Genomic DNA, 18,989 nt, shown 5'->3' on the forward strand with positions numbered 1-18,989 from the left:
GGAACACAGACCTCAAGAGCAGTCCTTAACTTGGTTTTTAATGCCAAGACTGCTGCTAAAGAGGATATTACGGCTCATGTCTGAGTTGGTCGACAATTAATAGCGAATGGATTAAATAGGTTGGATAATTTTTTCTTTAATTTCATAGTCAGGTATTTTATTTTTACTAGATTGAAAAAATGATGTGTTTACCCAGATCGAACGCGTGACCTCATGAGGGGAAAAAATTAAAAAGAAATGCGAGCTCTGTGGATCGAACACAGGACTTTCAGATATATGACAGAAGTCTGTGACTTCAGTCTGACACTCTCCCAACTGAGTTAAGCCCGCCTTGTTGTCTTCCCGTCATTTCTTTGCGTATATTACTCAAACCAATTTTGAAATGGCTTTTTTATTTTTCGAGCCTTACCAGTAAGTATTTGCCACCACCCAAGTTAAAGTACATACAGTACAAATTTCATTATTACTGCTAAAATTTGATTTGGTTTTGAAGGTAGTGTAAAACCTGCTTTTTTTTCATTCTTTTTCTTTCACCAACTGGCATAAAACCGCTGTGTACAGTATATAGGAGGGATTTTTTTATGGTATTGTGGTTGAGACATGGCTGCGGCCTACCCGCCTTTGATACTTTTTTAAGCAGGGACTGAGGGCCTGTGCTGGCAGAGTATGGCGGCAATGGAGGAGCAAGGTGCATCAGGAGCCGTGGGGGTAAATGTGATGATGGGCTTTTGGTAAGGGAAGGTCCTAGGTAAAAGACCTAGTTGGCTAAACTGAAGTATATGGCGGGCAAATTCAGGTCCTTTTTGGGAGGGGGAAGTAATGGGAAACAGGAAGGGTGGATGTTCATTTGTCATTAATTTCATACTGATTCCAGTAAATGGATGAGTTGAGGCAAAAGCGGCAGAAGGATGCAGTTAGAGGTCTTCCCATACGGAGTAGATACCTAGGTACTGGATTCAGTGTTGTACGCTAGGACAGAGACCGGGTCTTCAGAAGTTTAGTAAGACAGGTATGACAGTTAGTAGGTACTTCTGGTCTACTAGTCTCGGGTATGCTCGATGTCGTGATTGTGGGGTTTAATAACTTTGTGTCATGTATACATGCATGTACATAAAACATACAATAAATAATAACAAGGTTAGTTTTCCACTGTCCGCGTCAAGCGCCTTATAATTCCTCGTACACGGACCAGCTGGTCTATTTTTATATGAACAGAGGAGGCAACCTATTACACATCGCTGCAATCTAGCACGGTGGAATGTTAATATATATATCAGCTTAGACTTAGCTACCCCTCCTTAGGCGTAATTAGAAGTATCAGTCTAAATATGACAGACGATCGCAAACTTCTGAAAGACGCTTTGACAATGGAATCATCTTCTCCAGCGTTAGTCTGCTAGAAGACAGCGGAGGGCATTATTCTTGTTTTCAGCATCTCGAGGCTCTTCCCCGTAATGGAAAGGTATCTTCTTAGCACCTAATTTAATGAACAATAAGATTGTTTCAAACATCTTGGCGAAATTGAGGGGGTGCTAGTGTTTATCCTAAAAGTGGAAACAGAAGAAATTTCCCATAGGGGTATCGTATCTCATCATGTTCAGAGTATGGTGTAGAGTAAGCATCGGCTCTTGCTGAGTTAGCTCGCAACACAGATGCTGGAGAAAGTCAGGATATACTCCTACTGATTACCAGGTCACATACTCCGTAATAATAATCGAGACGTCAAGCAGGTGGAGTTGTGTATGCATCATTACTCCGTAACTCGAGTATGCTGATAGTTGGCTTATCTGCACGTGATCAATATCAAGGCGCGCTCCCAAAGCACCATCTCGCGTCAGGCAAGCTCCCGCTTAGGAACGGACACTCAACTCAACGCCAGATTGCTGGCAAAAAAAAAATAATGGACTTCATGTTCGACAGATGCGCACATGACTGCTAAAGCGCTATCTCATGCTGGGCAGTAATGGCGCGACCCAAATCCGTTCGCGCGCCTAGCGCTGCAAGCTTACCAAACAACCTCCGCATCCCCAGCACCACGCCATCTCTTGCCAAAACGCTGGGAAAGCTGTCGCGCCAGTCGCTACTGGATCTAGCTCTATTATGGCTTTCAGAAAAGAATGTCCGATTATTCCCTCCTTTCCTGGAACAGGATGAAGCCGAGGGCATGGAGGACCAAGACGCCAACCCCTACCCCGCGGCCCAAACCATCGACGAAGTCCGCGAGGCGTACGAGGAGCTACGGGGAAGGAAAGGGGGGAAGCGGGAAGTCATCGATCGTATTTTGGAGGGAGATTGGCGCCACGGAATCACTCTTGGGCAGCTGGCGATGGTCGATCTGCGGTACTTAGACGACCATCCAACGAGTCAGAAGTGGACGGCTTTAAAACTCGTACCGGCCGACAAGACAGACCGCGAATCGACAGAACTCTCTGCGTCTCTTCCGCGTCTCCATGCGGTGACATTCATATCGAATCTCCATCGTGAGATCTCACCGCTGGTGAAGGCGCATTACTACCTCTCACGTTCGCGATCGTTGCCCTTGACCTTCCTGCGAATCTTCGTCACGGATTCTCCATACCAATATCCGCGCCATTCTCCGGAAGCCTACATTGATACCTCGCGAATAATCTATGTCGCTTTCCCAGACAGCAGTCCCTTTATATACACTTCGATGTCGCCGACAATCGGGACGAAAGCCACCGCCTCCAATCCTCTAATGACGGACTCACGAACGCTGCAACGTGTCGTCCGCGATGGTATCCCGAAGGCGCTTTCGCGGCCTCACGAGCGCTACGTTTTGCAGGCAACTTCTCTGACTACCAAAAGTCTCCACGCACTCCTCGCGCTCCGGGCCCCGGAAGAACAAATATGGCAAATGGCGCCTTCAGCATCTTTGCCGACGCAGTCGTGGAAGGGACTCCACTGGATCCGCGATTATCAAACACGGTATCACCAGAAGAGTATCGCACGGGGAGAGACCCTGCAACCGATGAGGCTGAGGGAAAGGAAAACGCACCTCCTGCTGCAGACAACGCACAGCGGACACCGGGGAAGAAATCCAGCGATAGCAGCTCAACAAGGGAACCCGATTCAGATCCGCAGGAAACCAAGAGGCGCAAGCTGGCCGTCTGCTCTCGTTTCGGCACATCCGGAACTGCAGCTTCATCGGCAACCCTCGACCGTCTTGACATCCGACTCTTCGATCCGCCGAGTGTGGAAGAAGGGCGCTCTGCCGCCCTCAACGATAAGGACAGCGGTGAAGACGGAGACGAAAACGACAACATCGAACCCAGCCAGCCGACTCTTTCGCTCACCTTCACCGGAACAGACGTCATCGCGGGCATACGAAAACTGGCGGAATTCGGCGTCATTGATCCAGACCGGATGCCTTCATGGATGACCGGCGAGGAAGGCGTGAGCTCCGCCATGGTCAGACGAGGTAAAAGGATAACAGTTTCAGGCGTTGGTAAGGGGATATGATGGGTATTTCCATACCTTTTTTTTTGCGGGGTTGGCTTTTTATAGGCGTAACGCGGATTTAGAACGAACGCATACATTCATGAATGGAGTGAAACGGGTGGAATAAATGTACAGTACATCTGTTCTGTAGCTCTTTGTTGAGAAATACCCTTGCATCTCTCAGGTATTATTGTTAATTAATTTGTGGATGGGATTGCTAGAGAATAATATCCAATGTATTTCAGTAATACAGAAATGGTTCCAAGAGGAAAGTAAGCTTTAAAAATAAAATAAGAATTTTTAACAAAAAACCAAGTGAAAGCAAAAATAATCCTATGATTTTTCAAAAAAGACGGGGTATATTGTATATTGCTTTGTTTTGCATCCACCAACGCCAATTCACCAGTCTCTCCCTAATCGTACCAGCAAAATTGCCTCTACGGCGCTCCGCCTCTTTCAGGATCCAGCCTGAGAGGCGAAAATCAAGTTGAATTGATCAATCAATAGTAGTAACGATACCGCCGTTGTACCCATGGTTGGTAATAGGTAGAATAATCTGTCGGGGAGAAACGAGATCGTTAGTACAGACATACATATTGGATCGAGAAAATGCTATCGAGGGAGGGCACGTACCACGTATGCCGGACATGCCGAGACTGGACGCGACATTGAGGTATCCCTCGTGACTGACACGTGCATTCTTCACGAGGGATTTGAGGTCGAGGCGCGTATCGTCGACTGGCCAGGGGGATCGACTAATCAAGACGACGATGGTTAGTTAACCAGACCTATTATAGACACAGGGACTAGTCTAAGGCTCAACTCACCAGTAGACACAGCGCACTCCGTTCTCGCGCGTGCTCGCCGCCCACCGATCGAAACAGGCTTTGTGCACGTTGTTTCCGCACGCCGCCTTGCACCAAACAATCTCGTCGGCTTGTGGATCAAACTCCATGAAACAAATTGGACAATCGCCCTCGACAGGCTTGCGCTTGCCCGAAGTGTCATCGCTGGATTCTGTACCTTGGGGGCTTATAGGAGCCTTTTCGAACATCTCCCGCAGTTCCTGTAACCAATATGAGCTTTCCCGAACTCTCCCTGTATAAGATCCATCCTGGTGGCGTCGTTACTCACAGATGAGAGAAAAGCCAATTGATATTGGAGATGGGCTGGCGCTTTGAGAACATTCACGAGAACCTTTTGCATGGTAAGCAGTTGGACAAGGTGCGACAGTGGCGAGAGCACGTACGTAAATGATATGCTTGCATTGGTTGCCTTTAAGGGCATCAGGACAGGTGCAGGTTGGTTCTTTCGCAATGGTGACAGTGTAGATATTGCCCGTTGTCCCCTAGAAGTTATAGAGATGGTTAAAGAAGTCATATTACAACTTAGGTTAGGGTATTATACTTACAACCATGTCGACCTTTTCCTCGGGGGCTTCGTCAGTGCCCGTCCTTCTGCGACCAATGACAAACATCCTGATAAAAAGCATCAGATCAGAAACGTGGACAGCCATACATCAATTAAAATGAACCAGAGTCTACCTCTGTGTGGTTGCACGGGCCAACTTCTCCAGGAATGTCTGTGGTGGCTTGCGGCGAAACATCCTCGCCCGGCGCTCTGGCGTTTCCTTCGATGGAGTTCTTTTCGCTCTGGACTTCGCAGGCGCAGTATGAACTTCAGGAGAGTCACCTGTAAGATCAATAACTTCTATGGGCTTGGAAGGGGTAACGGGCTCTGTTCGTCTTCTCTTCGATGAGCCGGATTGTTCAGGCGAAGATCGCTTTCTGGACGCGGACGCGCTTCCAACGAGAACATTGGAAGATGTTGGTGTAGACGGTGATCTAGCCATGCCGGACTGTCTGCTTGAAGATGTCGCTGTTCTTGTAGCACTCATATTTGCAATCTGAAGGCTCCTTCACCCAGAAAGGAAAGTTCTGGGCGCGGGCATGTGTTGGATCAAGATGCTGGTGGAGTGGCGACGCGCTGATATCCAAACAGGATCAGCTTTTCCAACAACTCGAATACAGCAAACTTAGGAAAACTTAGAAAAGTGGTTAAAAGACGGGAGTCAACAAAGAAATACAGGAGAAAAAAAAGACTTGTCACGTTTGCCCGGAGGATTCCCGGCAAGTCTCCTGTCCCATGACGCGCCTCGACTCCGCAGTCCGGGGAGCTCTGACAGTTTGCATTGTTTGACTGCGTGCCCGACTCCGATTTGTCTGCGAGCTTCCCCTCGTAGGGCCAACATCACCACCTTGCATTAAGTATAGAAGCCACGTGAAGCTCGCCCGATAACGAACAGTTAAAAGTTTCCGACTTCTCTTGGAGCTTTCAGAATACTCCGTTTGGAGGAGGGAGGCTGACTTAGGGAATCCGCTACACTGATGGCACGGCCACGCGCCCATTCCGGTGCGGAGGGCCCCAAGGAGCCTCACGCCGTCTCTCTCAAAGGTACGCTTGAACGATGGACGGTTGACCGGCGACCTGACTGATGAGATGCAGTATTGCGGTAAGCAGATCATCCGGCGTGTCCAAAACTATTCAACGAGTGTGGCATATTGACTACTCCAGACTGTCCCGGCCCTCGTTATCATATCAGCACCCACTGCCCACGGAGAACACGAGAATCTCTCCCAAGGCATCGTTAGCATACCCATCGAATGACTTCGATAGCCAATTTATTCTGAGTCCTAATGTGCGTACTTCTATTCAAGTTGACTTTTGCATGCCGCGGTTTCTGACCATCAATGGAGAAAGGTTACGCTTCCTCCTGCTTTCGGATCTGCTTACGTTGGCGAGACCTTTGCCTGTTCATTATGCGCGAATAATGAAATCCCTGAAGAAGACACTACACGGGTCGTCACCTCCGTCCGTATTCTTGCTGAAATGCAGACTCCGTCGCAAGTCGTACCCTTGGAGTTAAAGGGGTCGGAAGATGAAACACAAACAGAAGGCTTAGGAAAGGGCCAATCTTTCCAGAGGATCGTCCAATTCGACCTGAAGGAAGAGGGAAATCACATTCTAGCTGTCAGTGTCAGCTATACCGAAACTCTGATGTCGGATAATACCCACGCGGCGAGCGGAAGAGTGAGGACTTTTCGCAAGCTTTACCAATTCATTGCACAACCGTGTCTGAGCGTCAGAACGAAAGCTTCGGAGTTGGCTCCTCTGGAGGTGGATAACAAGGCATTAGGACCATATGGGAAGTCAAAGCTTCTCCGCTTTGCTCTGGAGGCACAGCTGGAAAATGTCGGGGATGGTCCCGTCGTGGTCGAGGTGGGCATCACTCTTCGTTCCATTGACATTACGTTTGGACACCCTAGCTGATACACTTCCAGAAGACGATATTGAATCCAAAACCCCCATTCAAGTCCCGGTCTCTTAATTGGGACTTTGAGCGACCCGACTCGCTAAAGCCGCAAAAACCCACCATGAACCCGCGAGATGTTCTCCAAGTCGCGTTTCTTGTCGAACAGGAGGTTGGCCAGCAAGAGGGTCTCGAAGCTTTACAAAAAGACATGAAGCGCGACGGTCGAGCGACGCTAGGGCAACTCTCGATCGAATGGCGTAGCGCGATGGGTGATAGAGGATTTCTCACGACAGGCAATCTGCTGACCAGAAAGCGATAGCAGTCCTCTTCTGTGGAGTGTATTCTGGTGATGGCACGTGCCCTGTTGTAGAAGTATTGCAAAGTTGGTCCTCGCACTTCAAAAGAAGCCAGCTCACGACGCATCACTCTTGGGCGGCTTCCAGGATTATCCAGGAGAAATGCTCGCTTTACTGGGAATCTTGGCTACCGTCTCAGCAAGATCTTGATCCCTTCGGACCATGATCCATGATACACGAGTTGGGCCAGGTTGGTGCCCTGAATGGCATGCACGACTCAGGTTGTCATACTCGAGACCAGAGTCCCGGATTGTTAGAGTGCAGGATACGCTGAAGACTCGCACAGCTGTTTGCATCAACGACGGCATTGCCATATGTGCCGTACCTTTGTTACAGCCTGTTATCAGTACTCTGGATTGAATGGATCGATGTGCTCTGTACTCCATACGAGCGCCTGAGGCCGGTAGTGCCAAATGCCAATCCTTTGTAAATCATAACCCAGATAGGAGAAGGGGAGGGGGGCCAAGCCAAGCAAGTGTGATGGTGATCCCAGTCGGTGATCCACAGGTATTATTCTTAGCTAACAAGTCACGATGGAGAGATTCCGCCGCCTGCATTCGCTAGCGCCGCCCTTCGTCTTCCGAGTTCCATCTCTTTTTTTCAGTTTCAACAGATAAGACTGAGGGACGGTTTCATGACTAGGCAGGAGGGACATGCGCCCGGTGTCTCAGTTCTTTTTAATAGAAAATAACTGAAACATCCGCGCCTCGGTAGGCAACAGCACCACAATAAATAATAATCGTTAACTATGGTTTCCGCCATTTACTTTGCAATCTCGAAGGAGGTAATTGAGGAAGAATTGTTTCGTACGGAGTAGATACAATAATGAGGCGGTCAGTCTCTTTTTAAAGATGCCCTGTATTATTGGATATAGATGGATACACAGTACCTGCGTCTTTGTGTTCCCATGCAGTATGCGGTGAGAGTCGAGACGGATGTTGTGACCACGGAAGTACTCCGTATGTAGGTACTCTGCTTGATGCTGAATAACGTTGATTCAACGATAATAATAATATAGTTCGTGATACCTCCTCCTTTTTCTGGATAAAACTATTACTTTTACCTATAATAGAACGATATGTAGATATTCCGTAGATCGCTGGAGAATGGACAAATAGTCAATTGTTCATACCATAAGGAGTACTCTGTCAAGATTATCATATGGAGTCCCAGAGTACGGAGTATAATACTACTGATAGTAACTCCATACTCCGTACTGCCGTCCTGGCCTGTACAGAGTGCATGATGGGGCCATATTAGTCAGGTACTCCATATGCCTAGTGCTATAGGCCCTGGCCTTAAGATAGGTACAGACTACTCTGTACAGGGCATACTGTGGAGTCCCACTGAAGTCGCTCCATACGAAGTCTCTGGTGCCATCGTTGGCTATCTGTAGCTAGTCCCTAGTGAACGAGGAGGATTGCTTCTGTGCAACATCGAAAGCGGCCTAGAGAAGACGATCATCCTGCTTATCCGAGGTTGGTAAGTCGACCGTACGGTACGGACCATACTTGCAGTTCTGCAGCAAAGACAAGCATTGCGACCGATTCACCACAACGATCGCGGCCATGCCTCCAGATGCTGTCTGCTGTCGTATTCGGCAGAGAGCATTGGGGCGATTTCTCCCAGCTGAAGGTCGTTGACCGCACTTTCAGGGCGATCGCGACGCTGGGCCGACCGCTGCGACTCGCTCGTCCGTCCTTCTCTAGCGCCGCCTCTCCACAGTGCCCAAAGCGTCGACCCGTTCCCTCTCCAACTCGCTTGGCCAACCAACCTGTCAAGCTGGTCAAGCTGCCCCCATAGAGGAGATCTAGAAAGGCCCAGAGCTTGTTGGGCATGTCCGTATCGGGCAACCACTCGTAGACAGCTGGCGTGTCCGCAGTAGATGGATGCTGTCGAGGCTCCTCTGACCTGGCGCAGCGATGCCTGTTCTGGCGGACGCGGTAGTCTAGCCTGCAGTCTAGCCTGTATCAAGAACGCTCTGGTGGGTTCTCGTCGAGCTTCAGGTCGCTGATCTGACGAATCGTCGCCGTTTGACCCACGAGTCTCCGGAACGCACGACATCATGACTCCGCCCAGGGGGTTCTCCACCTTGACGATAGACTAACTCCTAGGCGTGCCCTCCAGGCGTGAATCCGCTGCGGTGCCAAGTTACAGCCTGCCGGCTGCTTTGGCGTCGGGGTTTAGACTCGACAATTCCCTCGTTGAGCCTGGCAGTCTCGCAAGCAGCCCCCAGCACCAAGCCACTACTGCACGAACACCCCTCCAGCCCTGACAGTGACGGTCCCCGACCAGGGTCCCGATAGGTGATGCTTCAGCCCGCGGTGCTCATCCGGACTGTCGACTGAGCGTTGCCGTACCTAACTCCGCCCCGTGCCCAGTTCTCGCGGATAGCAGCAGCGGTCGCACCCATTGCCTGGCAACACTGGCGTTCCTGCATCTGCGAGGCCTGTGTTGTATGTGTAGGTGGTGAGCGTCCGTGTGGTGTGTGGTGCGTGTCTTAATTAGTGTGCGCGGAGGGACACACGAGGTGGTGTTGGCTTTGGTTCCTTTTCCAATCGGTGTAGCAGCCGTCCGCATCGTGTACTTTTTCTCTTCAAGCATCAATCTTCAGACGCCACGGCAGAAAGAAAAAGATAACGAAAAATCTACACCCACGCCTGCAAGAAACGCCTGGGAAAGGCGTGACGCAAGGTCGTTCCTGGTTCGTGTCCATGCCTTCTTTTTCTCGACCCTGACTTTCCCTGACACCACCCCGCGAGACTGCTTCTCCACAACCGTGGAGCTACCCTTCCACGCATCTGTCCATTCCACAGTGCACCAGCCAGTCCTCCCAGACTGAACTCTCGCTGAGAAACAGCAGCAGGGAAACGGATCTTATCAATGCGGTTACAGTAACGATTCGATTGTCTCATTGCCATGAGAGGGGGTTGGATGCGCCCTCCATAACCCACCGTTGCTGTCAAATGCTGGTATCAAGGCCCCTCGGCCACAAATCGCCAAAATGCCTCTAGCATCTACCCCAGAGTCGTCGGCCCCTCTCGCCGATTTCTTTTGGATCGCCGGGGTCGACGGCAAGGAGATCGAAGACACCTTCTGGAAATTGCGAGACGAGTACAAAGCGAACAGGGAAAGCGTCCCCGGCCCCGCTGTCTCAGATACGATCGAGGAGCAAGCCGAACCCGAAGACGAGAACGCCCCGTCAACCGAGTCTACGAATCTGGATGTGAAAAATGCTAAGCGAAACTCCGTTCAACGGCTGTCCAAGCTGTCCAACGAGGCGCGCATGTCGATGCGCTCCGTTGAATCCAAGGGCTCGGGCAGCAACCGAAGCAGTATGACGATCAAGGGGGCCTCGTCTCCTAATCGAAACTCCGATGCCAACGGAGATTTCGACTTCGACAAGGCATTGCTCAAATTCGCCTCGGAGAGAGAGTCGTTCCTGTCCGATTTGAGTCTCAGTGCAGGTGCGATCACGCCCACACGGCCAAAACCGCGACCGCGGACACAGAAGATCATCCCGGAAGAGAAGCCCGCTCCTACGAACCCGCTGAAGTCGGGCATTGGTAGCGTTCGCCGCCACATGTCCTTCAGGGACATGAACAGCATGAAGAGGCAGCCCTCGATTGCTCGCCAAGGTGATACAGATCGTGGATCGACTAGTCGTGATTCCATGACTAACTCGCTATCTCTTTCCGTCAAAACAGCTTCTGTGCGCACCTCTCGTCGTCTCAGCAACTACAATTCCGTCATTCCAGCTCCTCAACCGCTCGAGACCTCGCCCTCGATGCATCCATTGAAACGGAGATTCGAGCCAGTCCTGCTTGACAGATACCCACAGAAAGGAATGCCCGATGAGAACAACCAGCGGGGCACCTTCCCCGATTACGTACCCATGTTTGCCTTCCCGAACGATATCAACATCGTTTCCTCGGACCAGAAACCCCGTTCGACATGGCATGGGTTTATCATGACCACGGCGGATGGTACTAAATTACATGGAGTCTGTCTGATACTATGGATACCACTTGGCCAGAAGGCTGCGGAGGCCTTGGAGGAGTGCTGTGAAGAATGGCGGAAGGACAACATGACCGATGAGGAACGAGAGCTGGCGGCCAGCCTTGGTTCAAGATTGGCAGAGGAACGCGCGAAGCTGTCCAGCCTCCTGGCGAAGCTGCCCACGGTCCCATCTGGCTCGGCAGAGAGAGAGAAATTGGAGGACGAGATCAGCGCAGTGGAAGAGAAGATTGGGCTGATGACAGACTTGCTGCGCCCAGTGCGGCATGGGGCAGCATCCAAGATCGAAGGGCTTACGGATGACACAGGCTTCTGGATTCCCCGTGCGTACGGTATCCTTGGCAAGGATCCATCAATGACCAGCTTCTGGAAAGAATGGCTGAAGGCCGTCGCCGTCCCGAGGACCAACGGAAGCGTGCAGAGAGTGCCTGTCAGTTCACCCTTCGTAGGAATCTGGCTGCCATTGGAACGATACGTCGTGAATCTCTGCACGGAAGCATTCAGTCCGATCTCTTCCAAGACGCAAGTTGAGCTGGCGGTCCGGGAGCTCCGTCTATTTGCTCGGAAGGAAGCAGCTAATGAACTTCCTGGTTCTCGAAACGTACGTCCATTCTTCATCCTCTGCGGTCGCTTGAAGTTTCTGCTAATTCATATCCTAGACCGATCTGTACGCGCTGTTCCGTTGTCTTTCAGTCTCCAATATCGTCGTTCTCTTTGAGGCAAGTGATACTCGCACACCATGCTGCTGATGTGATAGAGCTAATCGACCTTGATACAGTATGCCCTCGTGGAATCTCGAATCATTTTCCTGTCGTCGCACACGTCGATGCTTTATTTGGCAACTCGAGCCCTGGTTGACCTTCTGTTCCCATTCAAGTGGACAGGAGTATTAATTCCGGTCCTACCCGCACGTCTAATCCAGGCTCTCGAAGCCCCCTGCCCTTACATTGTGGGGATTGAGCGACGATATGAAAAGGTTGAGCTGCCGTCGGATGACTTTGTCTTAGTGGACCTTGATTCAGATCAGATCGAAAGCACCGTGAGCCCGACACCATTGCCGCGTCACCAACGCAGAAAGCTTCTCTCTATCCTTCAGCTTGCCGCTCCGCATCACAGCAAGTATGGCGTGAAACCGGGGCCGCCAGCTTATGCTGTTGAAACATTCCCGTTCGATTCTTTCCCCTCAGAGCATCCGTCCATCTATAACTCGAAGGCACCGCCTACCCATCTCGCTCGCTATGTTAGCATGAATTCAAATGCCTTTGGACAGGATCAGGCCGCTAATGCGTCGTCCCCTGCGCCAATTTACAACGCCTTTTTGCATGCTCGAACCGAACTGGCTCATTCTAGGGGTCTGTCAAAGGGAAGTAACCGACCTAGCACAAGTTCAACATCGAGAACGGGCTCCCCTCCGTCGCCGAGGGCCAGTTCCCCGAACTCGGGTCATTTCCCTCCTCCCCTGCCTCCCACTCCTGTTTCTCGCAATGACTCTGGTCTGGCTCTGCAGGCCTCTCTTCGCGAGAAGAGATCCGGCCATTTCGATGGTTCCTCTCGCAGGAGCTCGTCGTTTGGAACGGAGCGAAGGGGGGTGCCTAGACGCCCGAGTGCACCTTTTCTAGGCCATGCTTCTAACCTTTCCGTTACTACTCTCAATACCGACTACGGTGGCACTTCCACCTACACGCCATCCATCTACGCTCAGTCAACCATTGCCGCTTCGACTATCGTTCCTCAGGCTACGACACAGCCCGTATACAATACTGATAATACATGCTGGGTCGAGGGACATTGCTTGCAGCTGCAAGCGTGGGATGACAAAGCCGTGTGCTCGATCTGTGACGAGAAAGCAGAGGAGGGGATGTACAAGTGCACAGGATGCAAGACTCTGGTGCACAGTCGATGCGCGCCTCTAATCTGCCTGGTGTGCCCTGCGGCGTTTCACCCCGAGCAGGTCCGAGCTGCCTTTGTGCGTTGCTTCGCTAGCTTGCTGTACACGTACAAAAAATTCCTTCAACCGGCAAGCAAGGAGCAGAAGAAGGAGGGAATGTATTACAGTTTCAACATGGAGGCTTTCCTCCGGAGTCTGCCCCACGAGCACGCAGAGTACATGACGGTGCTGCAACAAACTCAGGGTATGTATCACCGCTCTTTCATCGTGGTCATAATCAGAGAAGAAAATTGGATATTGATTCAATATCGCAGGATTCAATGAATTCATCAGTGAACGCGAGAGAGCCAAGCCGACTGCGAAAGATCCGAAAATCGTGTTGTTTGATGAGATCATCCTGTCAAAACGAAATCGTGGTCGTTCTGCCATCTTCTCCGGCCGGATGACCACCGATTTCTTATCGGATACTTCTGAGCATCTCTGGCGGTCTGCGGCCGCATCAACCTTCCCGCCGACCAGTCGGAGCCAACAGAATCTGTCAGACGATTACAATGAAGTTATTAAAAGAGGTTAGCTAGATTCATTCCCAGTTCCCTTTAACGTCCATGCGTCATTGTCGATGATATCGATCATGGACGTGTCTTGCCGATTCCCGTATGCTGACACTTTGATCTCTCGTTGCAGTACCTGCCAAACTTGATCCTGCCTTGATGAAAGAGCCCCGCATGATTCAGGGAGTGCCTCGGATATCCAAGACTTCCAACAACGCTCGCAGGAAGCCGCTTCCCAAGCTTATGAACGGTCTGGCAATCTCGCCTCCTTCTTAAGTCTTTTTAGACGTCGATCTCGAAATCCCGGAAGGCTATCTAGGACATTTAAACGGACAACGCACTGCTCTCCTACCATTTTTTATCCCAAGGGGAATGACCGGACTTAGACTGATTATTTGATACGGTCTTTTTGAGATCATACGTGGGATCGGTACCACTCATACGTTAGATTACTGACACAGGGGCAAGGGCTGTGAACTGTGTTTATGCCGTTGAGGATTCTTTCTCATCGCTGGATCATCTAAGCTCCTGTGCGGCCATTGACTCCCCACTGACTTTCGCTAGTCAGTGAATGATCTACACAGGGGCGCCGTTTTTGGCGCTTCTTATCTGATAAGAATTCTTCGTCATCCGACATGAAAACCGTCATTCGAGGAAAATCAAATACCTACCGTGCGATTCCCCGCCCCCAACTGCGCAGATGGTTCCGGAAAATAAATTCCAGGACTGCAGCTGAAGGTCGGCGACTGTACAGTGCATGGAAATCTCTCCCCTATTTTTCTTCGGCTTTTATACTGCTGCCGATGTTGACCTGTGAGCGGTGTCTAGCGCAGGTTGCAGATTGATGCAGCATACCTAATTTCGTGACGTGTTTGTCATTCTTGAATTTCTTTCCACATGATGAACACCGAGCGCAGTACATACAACATAATCTTTGATGATGATCATCGATTTCTGAAAGTACCCACATAAACTTCATCATGTCGATGTCCAGATTGGAGGCGAATCTCTGACGATATTTCCTTGGTCACGCACTTATTTTCGCGATTATATCTGCTGTCAAATATCTCTCTTTACGCACCCTCTTCTCGGCCTCGTCAATACCTTGCTAGGGCTTTTGTGACTTCCTCGTGCATAATTAATACCCTGCTCTTTTCATCTGCCATAATGTCATTCTTTCTGGGTTTAGGAAAGGGGAAAAGGAAAGTGGGCCTATTTTCTTCTTGCCAATAATAAAATGCTCCTGCTCTGTGTATGTGTAAAGTGTCCAAAATGTTATTGCAAGCTGCTTCAGTTTCTCTCCTCTCAACACAACACCTTATCTCTTACAATTGTATCCCTGAACGTCTCGTCGCTCCAGCTCTCGCCGTCTTGACTCCGTTTCCACAGGATGGAGTGGATTGAAAAGCCAGACGAAATCTAGATCAGCGTTAAGAGACTATTCCAGACTCTCATATCTATCCCAGAGACTGGAGAAGTAACTGCCCTGACGGTTGAACCAGGACAGGGAACAGCCCAGGCCACTGTCATTGGCGGAGAAATACCGCCGAGGAGCCCGAGTGCTTACGGCTGGAGCCGGGGAATCTCGCCCCGTCCACAGCTGCCTCCGCTGCCGATCCACCGGCTGCTCCTCCCCCGGCTTCCCCTCGAGAGTGTCGACACCTTAACTACCACTAGCTGCGAAGCGGTCGTGATTGTCGCGACACTCCAATGAGGCTGGAGGGCGACATTCAACTGGACACGCAGACACGTCCACCACACATTTCGTTTCTGTCGTGGGCTGGTCATTCCTCATATCGAGGTTCGCTATCGCACATCCCCCGCCTTCCATTGCTGCTATCCCACCCAATCCGCTCCCCTCGTTCAGGGCCCTGCTTCTGCACGATACGCCTAGGCAGCCATTATTGGGGAGGATAATTGATCTCCCTCCATACTGGCCAAACGATACGGGGGAATTCCCGACGCGCCTCCGACTACTTCAGGCAGGCCGGTCGCCTGCCCGGATCCCTATCGCTGTCCTCTATCGCTGTCTTGTCCCGGTTCCGATTCTTGCTTTGGAACTTCCCGCTCATGCATCGTCGGACAAGGCTATTTGCAGCATCAGCCTCAACTCTTGTCGCTGGGAAGAGAAGGTCGCAGATGTCATCATAACCCGAACGCCTCAAAACCAAGTGATTTGCTATACACGTCCTACCTGACTCTGGGTCTCGTGCGGTGGCGGCTCGGGAGCTACTACTGATTTGCGTCACTCGTTCCTAAGAGCTTGGCTATATCAGATTGATATGCATTGTGTGATCGTGTTTCTCTAAACTTTTCTGTGATCTCATTTCATCTCGATTGTATACTAACCATATCGTGTGCTGTCTACGTTGTTACCTGAGAGTGTTTTCCGTCAAGCATGCAACTGTGGAGGGCTGCCGTGCGATGATACAGACTGTGTCTCGATGGCGACCCAAGTTGAGACGGCTGTGGCTCCGCCTGCCGTTACCGTGATGAATGGCGCTGTAAATGGCGGCATCAGCCATCCCCCCGCAGACTCCAAGAGAACGGTGGTGATCGTATTTGGTCCGGGCCAAGAGGGCATTCTTCAGGTCGTGGCCGAGGTCTTGGGAAAGGCATGGACGACGGTGTCGTCGTTGTCTACAGTCGTATCAGGGAGCGATGCGGTTGTTGTGGGCATCCTGGCAAGCGATCTGGAGAGCACCTTTGCAGAATACAGAGGTGACCTGTCCAAATTGTTACTGATCAACACTCACTGCGTGGACGATGGATCGTTCCCAGATGAGAGGCTCTCCGAGAGTTGCCATTACGAGTTTCTGTACTCTCGCAGTCCGTTCTTTCGCCGCGATCTGACCCGATTTCTGTCGCTGATCCTGGGTCAGCGGCGCCCCCACGACGACCTGGCCACGAAGAAACGGACGAATTTTATATCGACCACGTTCCCCGATGTCCGTGCGGCCTTGCCCAACCTGGATATCCTGTCTGTAGGCTCGGACGCGGTGGAGATCCGGGTCGATTTGCTGGAAGAGCCTTTGTCGGATGGCAGTCGCAGCCCTGTTCCCAGCCTGAAGTACGTGGGTCAGCAGGTCATGCTGCTGCGGCAGCATACCGAGCTTCCCATCATCTTCACGACGAGGTGTACCAACGAAAATGGAAGGTTTCCCATGGACGATCCTAAACTGTTCCACAAGTACCTGCGTCGTGCGATCAAATGGGGCGTGGAGTACATCGACGTCGAATTGTGGCTTCCAGAAGAGATCCGGAAAGATCTTGCGGCGCATAGAGGCAATAGCATCATCATGTCTGCTTTTCACGACTTCTCCGGGACGTGGAAATGGACGTCGCCGGACGCGCAGAGGTTGTTCAGGGAAGGCGCCCGATATGCCGATATCGTTAAGATGATCGCGATGGTGAACACGGTTGAAGCAAACTATGAGTTGGAGTATTTCCGTTCGACCATCAAGGCGAACTACTCCTATCCACTCTTGTCCGCCGTGAACATGGGCCAGAAGGGACAACTTTCCCGCGCGCTGAACACGGTTTTCTCCCCCATCACACATCCATTACTACCGATCATCGCTGCTCCCGGCCAGCTGACGGCGGCCGAGATCAATCGGGCCCTTCACATCATGGGCCAACTGCCGAAGCGCGACATGTATGCGATTGGACCCTTCCGTTCCACTTCGCAGTCCATGTTCATGGAGAAGTGCTTCAACGAACTCGGTCTCCCACACAACTTCATCTGCATCGACCGGGGTCCTCGAGGGTCGATCGAGTCCGTGATCATGCAGCCCAGTTTCGGCGGTGCTTACGTGAATCCCCCGCTGACAAGTTCGGTGTCTTATATACCGACGAAAAGCGACGCCGCACGCGCGATCGGCTTGATTGACACCATCACCGTCGACGGTTCGGATGGGCAACCCCGGTTCGTGGGCGAAAATGCGACCTGGAAGGGGATTCGAGCAACCCTCACGCGGGATTATGTTCCCTCTGCCTACCGGGGCCGTGCGGTGATCATCCTTGCCAGTTCGGAGAGCGACGCTTCCGCTGCGATCTATGCCCTGCGGAGTCTGGATGTGGGCACCATCTATACGGTCGGGTTCCGGGCGACAGGCCCGCTGGCGGCTGGTCTCGAGCCTTTTACTTCGATCCAGTCCGTCAAGCTGGTGGAACAGCCGTTTGTGATCGTCTCTGCATTGCCACCAGAGAAATCGCTTCTCGTCCAGCCATTGTTACGACATTATCGAACCAACGGCCACTCTTCGCCACCATCCACGAGGGGGAAGGTCTATCTCGACCTGACCAGCGGGCCGCGCAAAGGCGATCCGCTTACCGTCGCTGCTCGCGCCGGCTGGACGGCGTACGGCATCGAAGATGTGAATGCGTGGACGACGGTCGAAACCCTCCGGCTGCTCGTGGGGCAGAATGTCCCATTTGATTTTGTCCGCATGGCGTCCGGCCATGGTTTATATTAATTAAGCGACGATAAAGAAAAAGTTCTCTATCGCGGAATACAGGACAGGTTACCATCTGGGATAGAGCTGTCATCGAGGGTTCTTTGTTTTATTTTTGGCGAGTTTGATCTGTACCCTGGCGTTGACTGGGATCCTGGAAATCTTTCGGACGGGAAGGCATATATGTTGCTGACGACGTGTATAACTTTTTTTTTTCCCTTTTTGATTCCTCCTTTGTAACATGACGATTTTCTGTCATTATCATTTTCTTCCCCGCCATGTATCAACCCCGCAAATGCAAACTGAATGAAACGGTTGCAATCACTGCTTCCACTATCCAGCGGTAGACGCTATATATGTACGGAGCTGTATATAGATGCAAAGCTTCGCACAGACCTGCGTGAGGCTGGTCGATCGTTGCCTCGTGCGAATGCGGACAGCACGCCTCCGAGGTTATTACGGAGTAAATGATTATAACTCCGATCTTAGGCTAAGTGGGTAATAACTTTAAGTTGGTACTAATCGCGGCACGGCGCACGCGGATAAATTCAACAGCAATAGCATCGCATCGATAAGAAACAAGAATGGCAGGTTTGAAGCCACGAGTGGTGCGTGCCGATCGAAGCGATCGAAGATAACCCGATCGACAGGGCAACTTCGGTACTTTGGCATAAAACATCCCTAACCTCCCCGGTTCGCAATTATTAATTCAATAATCGCTCGCAGCCAGGGCTGGCAGCTGCAGGCGCACCCCGCAAAATACCTCCGCTCCAGGCCGGGGGGTCGCTTCCCCATCCAGCAAAAAGCCGTGCCTTCCCTGCTGTTGCTGCGCATGGTCCTTCGACACCTCCATCTCCATCGCCCCTCCAGCATCGCTCACCCGGTGCTCGGCCGTATCTCCCTAGTTCCTCTGGCGTGCACTGACTGGCCTTGTCCATTATTATTCTCGCA

General features: G+C 51.3%; 5 protein-coding genes across 5 annotated transcripts; 4 read left to right on the top strand and 1 right to left on the bottom strand.

Annotated features, from left to right (window-relative positions):
- Window positions 1-1,963: 1,963 nt before the first annotated feature.
- Window positions 1,964-3,480, top strand: T310_0337 (CHL4 family chromosome segregation protein; the record flags this gene model as incomplete). Its single annotated transcript, XM_013476766.1, has 2 exons — window positions 1,964-2,756; window positions 2,804-3,480. 2 exons carry the CDS (start codon window positions 1,964-1,966, stop codon window positions 3,478-3,480), a joined length of 1,470 nt encoding a protein of 489 aa, XP_013332220.1.
- A 475-nt stretch (window positions 3,481-3,955) lies between these two features.
- On the bottom strand, window positions 3,956-5,311 carry T310_0338 (PrtT; the record flags this gene model as incomplete). The annotated part of the gene is made up of 5 exons (XM_013476767.1): window positions 3,956-4,214; window positions 4,287-4,557; window positions 4,594-4,807; window positions 4,871-4,937; window positions 5,004-5,311. The coding sequence occupies 5 exons, from the start codon at window positions 5,309-5,311 to the stop codon at window positions 3,956-3,958; spliced, it is 1,119 nt and encodes a 372-aa protein (XP_013332221.1).
- A 535-nt stretch (window positions 5,312-5,846) lies between these two features.
- T310_0339 (DUF974 domain protein) lies at window positions 5,847-7,091 on the top strand (the record flags this gene model as incomplete). The annotated part of the gene is made up of 5 exons (XM_013476768.1): window positions 5,847-5,913; window positions 5,965-5,971; window positions 6,034-6,157; window positions 6,220-6,738; window positions 6,801-7,091. 5 exons carry the CDS (start codon window positions 5,847-5,849, stop codon window positions 7,089-7,091), a joined length of 1,008 nt encoding a protein of 335 aa, XP_013332222.1.
- A 3,041-nt stretch (window positions 7,092-10,132) lies between these two features.
- Window positions 10,133-13,860, top strand: T310_0340 (DDENN domain protein; the record flags this gene model as incomplete). Its single annotated transcript, XM_013476769.1, has 4 exons — window positions 10,133-11,746; window positions 11,924-13,277; window positions 13,348-13,602; window positions 13,718-13,860. 4 exons carry the CDS (start codon window positions 10,133-10,135, stop codon window positions 13,858-13,860), a joined length of 3,366 nt encoding a protein of 1,121 aa, XP_013332223.1.
- Window positions 13,861-16,028: 2,168 nt separating this feature from the next.
- Window positions 16,029-18,059, top strand: T310_0341 (Shikimate dehydrogenase; the record flags this gene model as incomplete). The annotated part of the gene is made up of 1 exon (XM_013476770.1): window positions 16,029-18,059. One exon carries the CDS (start codon window positions 16,029-16,031, stop codon window positions 18,057-18,059), a length of 2,031 nt encoding a protein of 676 aa, XP_013332224.1.
- Between the last annotated feature and the right edge of the window lie 930 nt (window positions 18,060-18,989).

Source organism: Rasamsonia emersonii (genome assembly GCF_000968595.1).
Source record: "Rasamsonia emersonii CBS 393.64 chromosome Unknown ctg1118621759675, whole genome shotgun sequence".
In the NCBI taxonomy this organism is placed as follows: Eukaryota; Fungi; Ascomycota; class Eurotiomycetes; order Eurotiales; family Trichocomaceae; genus Rasamsonia; species Rasamsonia emersonii.